An 11,013-nucleotide genomic window follows, 5' to 3' on the forward strand; every position below is an offset into this window, starting at 1 on the left:
GGCAGGGGAACACTGTGGGAGTGTATTTATGTCTGCCAGGGCTCCCTGCTGGAAGAGGAAAAATGAATCAAAGGCTTGTGGGGGAGAAGTGGACAGCACTCATGCCCACTTGCCTCCATGTCTTTACAGCTCCCGTCAATTGACAGACATTGGCCCCAATCCAAGCCCCTTTCGCAAAGGTCCGGGATAACACCAGGAAACGGCCCATTCTGAGTTGATCGCTTGTTAGTTTGTTTTACTTCTCCCTAATTCACAGTTCATACTGTCATATTGCGCATGCACTCGATTTACAGTGAATGAGACCTCATGGTGCATTTAGACGTGAACGTTTTTCGGCATTTATGTAACAGGCAGACGTGAGTCACTGCGTGTATATGAGGGGAGAGTTGAGTATATGAGGTGGATTTGCGAGTGAAATGCGTGCAGTGGGGAAACGAAAGCAGTGATGCATCAGGCCCCTTATTCCGAAGCGGTTATTTTATAGACGAGCGTACAAAGGACGCATTGAGTGATGTACTACACCGTTACCGCGTGCCTTGGAATTTGTGTTTTAACAGGGAATAGAGTTGCCCGAATGAGTCCTGGCATCCGACCCCGCCTAGTTAGTTCCATATGAGAGGACGCTTTCCAAGTACAGCATGTGCCATGTTCTGTCACATACACAATCCTTGCCTATTTGTTTGTTGTGTCATAAATTTCCCAGTCATCTTAAATCTTTTTCATTTTCTCTGCAGAACCTAAATTTAGGCCTAAGCAGTAAATTTGATTGTATGAAAGAGACCCAGGTTCATGTGCCGTGCTTCTTATTTGGATTTGGGTCTGTACATTGTTTCGTGAGTGAATCCTGCTGCCTGTGTTTCATGCATCGGTGCTTAGGGAGTCGTATTTTAACAGCCCGATGAAGACATCAAAGGAGGCTCTGGAACTGCAGTAAATCTCAGGCCCTTGGAAGGTTTGTCATCTGTTACATCACCTACGCTGCCAATAAAGTTTCATTAGAAAGAACTGCATGCTGCTGCTGTAGAATGGAAAGAAATACTCTTGCGTAGTCCACATAAACCCAAATGTCCCTTGGTCCATCCAATACTAATAGTGAAGACTATATAGTATGTGTCTCTGCTTAAATTCAGATGTTTAGACATTTTAGTTTCACAGAAGAACAAGGTTGGAGCTTACCGGTATCTGTTTCACATGACTAAACCCCACAGAGGAACACTGAAACCATTCTTCCAATAACTATAAAATTTACATCAACCTGAATATAAGATTGCTCAATGCCTTCCAAACATGGCTTCACGTTGCACACCATAACCCCACACACACGTACACCACTGACCCCGAAAATCCCCCCCCGCCCCCCGAGTGCCCCTGCAACGCCACACCGCTGTGAGTGCAGAGACCACACAACAAGCAAGATGCAGGCTATCAAATATGGATGCTTCCTTTAGAACAAGCTCATTTCTTTTTCATAAAGCAATAATGTTCTATTTTGCATCGTATAGTTGGGGGTAAAGGTTTGGTTCGCTAGTGGCTCAAGAGCCTGGTGGTTCCCAAACCAGCATGTCGTCAATAAACAGGAAGACACTCAGGAAGGCTACCTGCACGCCAGCGTCTAGGACCCCCCCATTTATCAATAATTTGTCTCCATGTTCTTTATTGACATGTCAGCTTCGTTACCCTGTTCACACGTGGCCTTGGTCTGACCAGGGTTTGTTTTAGAGCGCCATCATGCAGTCTGAGTCTGGGCTCTGAGTGCGTACTCCTCAGGCGATGGGGCAGAGCTAATGTGAGAGGAAGGGAACCTTGTCCCTCTTCCCCTCCATACAGCTGTAGGAGAGGTTACTGATACCGAGAGCATCGGAGGTCAGGCAGCGGTCGGCGTTGCGGGCGGATGTCAGGACATCAGCACACCTGTGTCGCCGCCCTTGCCCTTATCGACCGCTTCCCTAGTGTCGCCCTCCCTCGTGCTGACCGTGTGATCTGTGGCTGCCAGATTAGATCCACTCAGGATACTGAGCCACGTAGACTGGATGCATCTGTTGACATTGAGCTGAACGTTTAGAGGCAAGGGGAGGCACACCACTGATTGACACATGGCTTTTAATACTGTCTCATGCACCGCTATCAACCCGCAACTATTCTTAAGCACGGAAAACCATAAATGCGTGATTTCAGACTGATTTAGCTACATATCTAACCTAAAAATAGTCGGTTTGTTTTTCACAATGCATCTATTCTTTGTAAGAGTGGTAAAAAAAAAACATGGAGTGTTGACTGAGAAAGGCCATCAGTGAAACCAGCCATTACATTCAGCATGACAGCTGGTGTCTTTTAGAGATGCACTCCCTCTGTGTAAAGCTTGGCCCCAGCAAAGATCTCGGTGCCCTCTGTCTCATTTAGTTCTGTGTATGTTAAACGGAGCATGATTGTTTACCAGCCTGTTTGCAAGGCAGAAAAACGCTGCCCGTCACATCGGGAGAAGCGGCTCGGCGGCAGGAGAAAGCTGTATTTCCTTTGAACGTTCTGGTGTGTGCCACCGCGCAACATGCCCCTATAAACGACTGCAGATTGAAGTGTCGAGCCCTCTTCAGTCTCCACTTTGTGCAGAAGAGTTCAGAGGGCCTCCCTCCTTCTGGGTCTCAGTAGTTCTGTCACGGCCAGCAAACTGCATCTACCCTGGGAGCAGCCCGGGCCACTTTGTCAGCGCCAGTCCTGGCTTTAAGCAGCACCAGCCAAGCGGATGAATAATTGAGGCTTGCATTCTGTACTTTGGTGAATTTTAAAGCTGTATTCTGCAGAGGCTCTAAATGGCAGAGGGAGGGCGCGTTAATCATTCATGGGCTGCTTTTACCCGCTTTGCTTCAGGTCACTGTCCTGGAGGCGCCGGGGCCAAAGGAAAGAGGAGAGAGGAGAGGAGTGGGAGTGGAGGGGTGTCATGGCCGAATGGATTAGCTTGTTTCTCATCCCCTTTGTGAATCCATGGTGGAAAAGGACTCGAGCACACATGAGGAAATGTTGCCGAGTAAAGTCTGCAGCCAAATGTTATAGCTCGGGGTTTGCCCAGTTGAACTTTCTTGCTGTAAATATTTGAGGTGGGATTTATGGGTATTCCTTCATCACCAGGGTTTAATTTCATAGAGGCCAACACATTTAGAATACCAGTCTTTATGACTAGTTACTTCACCGTGTGCCCCGGCTGCTCAAGTGGAACTGTTTATAACACCTACAAACATAGTCATTTTCCAAATCATGTTTCAAATAAATACAATATGAAAGCATAAACACAGCTACAATTGTGTGAGGAGAAAAACACACGTTCCATTGTGGAAATTGTGGCGTTGAGATCATTTTTTGATGTTCTTCCACCATTCATTGCAGACGGTGAAAGACAAGCAGGTGATCAATTATGCTGAGAGGGCTGTTCGGCTCAAGTATCAATGTTTTATAACCAGCGATACCATAGTATGTATAGAGATTGACGCTCTTCTCTTCATGTCATATCAGAGTGAGGAATACCCGCTTTCAAATGGACCCAGGGGAAAGCCCCTCTTGATTTTGTAAGCCCTTAGACTACATTAAGGAAGCATCTGAATGCTCTCACTACAAGAATGTCAATACATCCAGAGAAGAGCCTGAGCGTGCTGCTGCTCTGAAACATTTGGTCACACCTCTTGGCAGTTAATTGAGCTTGGAGATACAGACACCCGATAAAGACTAAATAAATAAACTGCTATAAACAAACTGTTTCAAATGTTATTCTTGATTGATTGGATTATACATTTCTGATGACACAGCCAGAGTTCATCCAGCTGGAATGTTTATTGTAATAAGAGTGGCTGTACAACTGTGAGAGTTGACCAATGTGTTTCAGTCAGGAGAGCAGGTCAAACAAATTCTTCACTTCCTTTTTTTCTTCTCTTTCCACTTTCCCTCTTCTCAGGGAGCTGATGCCCAAGACCCTGGAGGGCCAGATCACCATGGAGAAAACCCCCAGCTACTTTGTGACCAGAGAGGCTCCGGCCAGGATCGCCGCCATGTCCCGGGACACCAAGCTGATCGTGGTGGTGCGGGACCCGGTCACCAGGGCGATCTCCGACTACACGCAGACGCTGTCCAAGAAGCCCGACATTCCCTCCTTCGAGAGCCTGACCTTCAAAAACAGGACTACGGGGCTCATCGACACCTCGTGGAGCGCCATCCAGATCGGCATCTACGCCAAGCACCTGGACAACTGGCTGCAGTACTTCCCCATGGAGCAGATCCTGTTCGTGAGCGGCGAGCGGCTGATCAGCGACCCGGCCGGAGAGCTGGGCCGCGTGCAGGACTTCCTGGGGCTCAAGAGGATCATCACAGACAAACACTTTTACTTCAACCAGACCAAGGGCTTCCCGTGCCTCAAGAAGGCCGAGGGCAGCAGCAAGCCCCACTGCCTGGGCAAAACCAAAGGGCGGACCCACCCGAACATTGACCCCGAGGTGGTGCAGAGGCTACGGGACTTCTACAGGCCCTTCAACATGAAGTTCTACCAGATGACAGGGCGTATTTTTGGCTGGGACGACTGAGTGCGATGGTTTTCTCGGTGACGCAGAAGACTGTCGACTGTGAAATACGGCCTGAGTCAGCCGCAGCGCCGAGCCTGAGCAATATGTGTCTGAGAGAGGAGAATGAGAGGCCTAATCCGCCCTCAGCGGCACGCCAGATATGCAATGTTTCACTGTTACATATTCCATCAGAAGAGTTGCCTCAAATCCAACAGCAGAGAAATACGTTCTTCTAAAAAAAACGATTGAGTTGTTGAAGGGATTGCATCGTATTTCCCTGCACTATCAGAAGGAAGTGTGTTTTTTTTTTCTGTTTGGAAGTCCAGTGCTGTGACAGAAATTACAGTATGCAATGCTTCTGTGTAAGAAGTTTGGGGAAATCACACTGTGTCCTGGGGCTTTGATAAAAGCCCTTACTGAGTGATTTAATGCCATATTTTAAACATACCTAGCTGCTTTCAAAGCTTAACATTTTTGTAGAAAAAGAATATGAAAAGATAAAAATATATGTATTTTTGAAATGTATTTATTCAAGAATTACACAAGCAGTATGTATGTATTTTGAATAACTCATCAGTGATATTTTGCTATCTTATTATTATGCTCTCCATGCCTCTAGAGTTTTGTTTGTTTTATACTGTACGCGAAAAATACTTTTTTCCCCCCTCATATTCATTTGTGGTTATCCATTCTAATATGTATTTACCATACATGGACAAGTTCCCACACTTGTTTCTACTTAGCTTGCAATTCCAGTGCTGTGAGTTTGTTATTTCAAGGGCCGTTTCCCCACCTTCAGTTAATGAAGTTAATTAAATTAGCAGGCAACGATAGCACTCGCTGTTATCCAAGCAACAGCGACTCCGGTGTAGGGAGAAGACCTCCAGAGGGCCTACCCAAACCATGACTCAAATTTCCTCTACATGCCTCCTTGTGAACTGAATACACTTGATGTCATTGGCCTTCCTTGCCTCGAGGCGATGCTTGTATGGAAGTCTCTTTAAAGCCAGGGAGCCTGAGAACAATGGCGAAGTTGTGTTCCCGATTTCTATCTCCTTGTATTGTGAGCCGCTTTCTCAAAGCAGATGTGCCTCGACTAGACACATATCCATCAGTGTTGTTTGATCTGAGCATCAGCGAAGAACTCGATATTGATTTTCTGCATTCTGTCATCAATCTTACCGTACTGTTCTGATTGTCGTCTACTTAATTTAAAGAAGTCATGTTGGAATTTCTAAGGCACACTTTGAATAAAAGATAAGTTATATGTAAATATTTTGTTGACGCCTTAATGGTCTTTTCATGTTTTTCCTCTCACTATTTTTTAGGGGGGTATTTTTATGCCATGCCATTCCACACAAATGAATTAATACAATGTAATAGGATACCGCATCCACAAAGTGAAGGAGAGAACATTAAAGTAATTAAAGTGCTGCTCACGCGTCCGACAGGCTCAGCTTACTACAGAGCCGTAAGAGCCGCTGCCTGGCTCCCCTCCTATCTCCGCTGCTACACCTTCTCACATTGTCTCTGCTTATCTCTGTCCAGCCTCCGGGGCAGAATGTCAAAGGAGGCATTGAGGATTTTAAAAGATGCTTTCAATCTGAAAGCCTTATTTTTGGACTCTTGGTGTCGCTGGCAGCTGGAGGAGTCGGTCTTAAGGGAGTGGTGCAGTAGCACTCCTGGGTCTCTTGGCTTTGCAGTGCAGTGAGGGGAGTGCTAGCTAATGCGTATGGGTTAATGCAGCGGTGCGTGTCAACCGCAGCTCGTGCTCAAGGGAAGTGAAGTTTTCTCTATCTGTCTTTTTCTCTGTCTCCCTCAAACACACTATTTCCATTTCTCCCCCATCTATGCTTGTTAATTTTCTCGCCTCCCCCACTGCCCCCTGTATGTTTTACTTTGCTGAAGGAATCTCTTAGCCTCTCCCTCCTGCTCTCTGGTGATTGAGTTGAATAAATGGCCTCAGTCTGTCATTCTGACAGCCACTTTGCAGATGAACCATCATGAGAGGAGGAAATCTGTTGACATCAAAGTCTACAAACTTGCGAAGCTTATCCGCGCCGATCGTCGGCTGTGATGAAATTACGTCGCGTCACTTTAACAACCCGTGGGGAGAGGTGGAGAGGGAGGGAAGGGGGGCGGGGGGCAAAGGGAAGGAGATGCTGATGTTCATTTGTTGACTTGTTCAATTTGTTTGTTATTCCTTCCTGAGTGGGTCAGCGGGGCCTCTTGAGCGAAGGTTCGTCAAAGTAATAAACAGAGACAGTTTTCGTCGTCCCGCTCAATCCTCTGAAGGGCAGCTAACTACGGAGGAGGAAATGAAACGGCAACATCTGCTGTGGGAGGGCGCGCAGACCACCCCTGTCAGAGAGCATTCAGCTCAATATCAATGGCATGGACACGGAGAGAACGTGAAGTCTGTCTATTGAGAAAGGGCTGACCGCATGCGGTTGTTTTCTGAGGGCGGGGAGAGCTGCTGCAGAAAGACAGGCATTTCTGGTAGTCTCTCAAGACTCTTTCATCCTCTCTTGCTCTCCTCTTATATTCGCCCCCTTTATTCGCCGCTTCCATCAACGTGGCTTCTCTCTCCCTCAGTCGCCATTCGCACACACACACATGCACATGTACATGACACACACACACACACAGTCACGCACACATCCTCATACGGCATCTCGACGCTTCCCTCCCCATCTGTCTGCGTGTGTGTGTTGCCAAGACAGCAGACGGTGTGCAGGAGCACCTGTGTGAAGTCACCTGTGCACAATTAGCTTGCCTGCACCCCTACACCCCCCCACCCCCCCACCCCCACCACCCCCCCCCCACCCCCACCCCCCCTCCTTGAACCCTGACTAAGCCACCAGACCCTCCACTCATCCAGACTGCCTCTCTCTACACACGCATACCGCTGAGCCTGTTTTTCCACACACAGACATTACAGACACACGGCAAAAGAGGGGCGGGCTGTACAATAACAACCACCAGCGCCTTAGAAAAACAAGGTTCTGCATGTATGCGTGTGTGTATATGGAGTGCACGTGAAGTGCATGCTTGGAGCATCATACAGGCCATGTAAAATGATGAAGTGAGAGGATCAGAGAGATCGCTTTGAAGAAGAGGGCAGTGGTGGTCTGAGTCAGAGTGCATTTCACATATGTGCACACACTCAGACATATGGAAAGATGCGTGCATTTGTACACTACCAGTCAAAAGTTAGGACATGCATTTTTCTTTATTTTGACTATTTTTCACATTTTAGAATAACAGTAAAGACATCAAAACTATGAAATAAAACAAATGGAATTATGCAGTGACCAAAATAGTGTTACATCAAAACTATCTTACATTTTATATTCTTCAAAGTCGCCAACATTTGCCTTGATGGAAAGGCAAAGGCTTTGGAAAGAAATTCATACATAGGCATCAACTTCACTATTTATTTGTCTATTTGTCTAAAAAACGAATTCAAGCATTTCAGCATAAGCCTTTAGATCAAAATGGCTTTAAGATAATGAAAAACATTAAACTCATCAAACTTTTGACTGCTAAAGTACATACACATGCGCACTTTTATCGATGCACACGATGCAAAGTTACATTCTCTGTCACACAATGACATGCATCGCGGTCTCATACACACACTCACTCGCACACATACTCATGCGAAGGTGCACTCACGCTGTCTCACATGCATACAAAATCACTCCGTCACACACGCACGCACACAAACTCACACACACGCAGACCCACCGGGATGAGGAACAGCGCGCGGCCACAGTCACCACCCACTTGTGCCCCGCGGCGGGACATGGAGGGGATCAGACCTCTGTTTTCTCAGGATCCCAGAAGAGAAGCCCTTAATCCCTGTCCTAGTCTGAGCAAACATCTCCGCCAGGCACGCTCCGCACACAGCCTTAATCAAAACAGCCAAGGGGATGACTGAGTCGCACTTTCAATTTCAAGTTTATTTTATCACGGACTGCTGGTCTTAAAAAAGAAAAAAAAAAAAAACGTTAAACTTCAAAGCAGAACTTCAAGACTTATCTGATGCACAATGGGTCGATATAGCCAAGATACGTGGGAGGTGAACCTAGGTCATCTGGTTTAAGGACAGACTGTCTGTCACTGGGCCACTCTGTCACCTAATAAAGAAGAGTCCCAGGTTTGATTTCTGTGTTCTCCCCGTTTTAGCGCGGGTTTCCTTTGGGTCCTCCGGTTTTCTCCTACATTTCAAAGACTTGCAAGTCATGTCGCCTCAATAGAGACTCTAGATTTCCCATAGGTATGAATGTGAGTGTGACTGACCGCCTGTATATCTGTGTTTGCCCTGTCCAGGGTGTTTTGCATGCCTTCTACCCAATGCATGCTGGGACAGGATCCAGCTCCCTCTGACCCTGAATAGAAATAAGCAGGTAAAGATGATGAATGAATTGCCTTTCACTATATTGCTTAAAGCAGGAGAGCACTACACATAGAACACAAGAGATAGACAGTGTCTGTAGACTGTTGTTATTCTCAGTAGAGGATTCATATTCCGAGAGTCCTAGTAACATGAATCTCTACATTCATTCTGCTCTCCTCTCTTCGGTCTTCTTGCAGGATCGGACCGGCAGCCACCACATGTAGATTTTCCTCATTGTGACAGAACAGAGGGATTGCGGCCTGCAAAAGATGTACAGAAAGAAATGTTTAACTATGCTACAGAAAAATTGTTGGTTTTGAGTTTAAAGACGTTCTCATGAAAATGACCAATTGTTTGTTCGTGATCAAAAGGCATTTCACAAACGGTTTGCATGCTAGTAATAAAACGAGAGGGGCTGCTCTTTGAACTGTCACTTCTGTGCGCCGAGTACAGCAGACAACGCACAAAATTAGCAATTAAGATTGTCTGGAAGCAGGACTCTTTCCAGACATGTGTGTTTTGACTTCGAAGTTTTCACGCATCCTTCCTAAAGAGAACCTTCTTCAAAGACCTGCCGTTCTTCAAAGGGTGATAATTGATCCTGACACATGATTAAAGACGCATTCATGTTAAGCTCAAATTTTCCTTCCCTTGGATGAAAAGCAGGGTGACAGAACTCTAAACAAGACGGCCAGATAGTCTGGGGGGAGAGCTGAGGGAGGAGAGGTTCTGTCAGCCTGCCACTCAGCGCTGAAAACCTTCAGTCACGCAACCAGAGGTTCAAATGTTTGGCTATTCCTTCAGATTTCCTTGTTCGCTCTTGATCAGGAGCGGTTTGGTGTCATTTCATTTGATTTTTAGGATCATTTTGCAATAAACACTCCTCCACACTGTGCGTACGTTAGCATCAAAAATATGGCAGCAGGGTTTGATAGCTGATTCAAAATCCAAGTACAAACCTATAACAGTTTTGTTTGTTATTTCTAGGTAATAAAGAGAGGAAGAAGAGCACGGCCTTGAGTTTGGAAAGGGAGAGGCAGGAGGGGACAGAGGCGGAGACAGAGGCCACTACTTGTTTTGGCGGAAAATTAGCCTGTGAGGCCTGAAACAAATGGCTCTAAATAAATCATCACACATGTATTCCCATTCACTGTACAGTTTCTGTTTGCCTTATGAATAAATGAGAACCTGCCCTTGTTTACCTCCCCCTCATTACAGACGCTGGCCCATCGCACCACAAGGTCCTCACACACACACACACACACACACACACACAGGCTGCATTGTTACTGCAAACTCACCAACCGCTTTACACCTGAGCCCTTTCTTCACCCGTTCTCCTACGAACACCCACGCTGACACTCCCATACAAAGACATACAGATAAACACACGTGCGCACTTCATACGAACGACAAAGAGGAATGGATTTGTGCACACTCTCAAGCATACTCCACTGTCAAACCGCATTCACACGTACAACCTCGCTGCGCCAAAAGGTTTCTCTGTGAGATTACTCACAACACAACAAAACTCCAAACACACAGAAAAAAGTACGGCGAGGCGAAAGGAGCTTGTTAATAATTGACGGCGTCGGAGTGCCATGGTGGCGCGCGAAGGGACAGCGTGCAAACACGACAGAAAGAAAAAGTCAAGGCCTCGACAAGTAATTATTTATCACCCAAGGCTATGGCTGCGACGTGTTACTGGAAGGAGCCGTGCTGAACTAGCCTAGAGGAAAGCCATGTGAGGTGTTGCAGGCGGATTCAATAAGACCCATCAGACTGTATATTTTGGCGGTGGCGGGTCATGGCGTTCTCACGATGGATGCCGGGACAGAGACGAAGCAGTGGGAAACCTGAGCCACCGAGAGAGTGGAGGTGCGACCGAGGCAAACGCTGACTGCTTCTTTTGTCCCTTTTGGTCAAGTTGGGTTGAGGAATTAGATTTAGTCTGCTCCTTTTTCAACCTGTTTGGGAGGCGGGGGAGGGGGGGGTTAACACTGAGCATGACTACCACCCCATGACATATAGCGGTGCGCGTGTTTATCCAACGTCACTCCCCATTCCGTC

The 11,013-nt window shown here is 46.7% G+C and overlaps 1 protein-coding gene across 1 annotated transcript in view; it reads left to right on the forward strand.

Moving 5' to 3' along the window:
- The window catches only part of LOC139913745 (heparan sulfate glucosamine 3-O-sulfotransferase 3A1-like), a 28,529-nt gene extending 22,752 nt beyond the window's left edge, over window positions 1–5,777 (forward strand). Inside the window, exon 2 of the mRNA XM_071901871.2 lies at window positions 3,941–5,777. Coding sequence (XP_071757972.1) covers window positions 3,941–4,562 — 622 coding nt within the window. The 3' untranslated portion in view covers window positions 4,563–5,777. The remainder of the gene's footprint in view (window positions 1–3,940) is intronic.
- The last annotated feature ends 5,236 nt before the right edge of the window (window positions 5,778–11,013 follow it).

Source organism: Centroberyx gerrardi, chromosome 20 (genome assembly GCF_048128805.1).
Source record: "Centroberyx gerrardi isolate f3 chromosome 20, fCenGer3.hap1.cur.20231027, whole genome shotgun sequence".
Lineage (NCBI taxonomy): Eukaryota > Metazoa > Chordata > Actinopteri > Beryciformes > Berycidae > Centroberyx > Centroberyx gerrardi.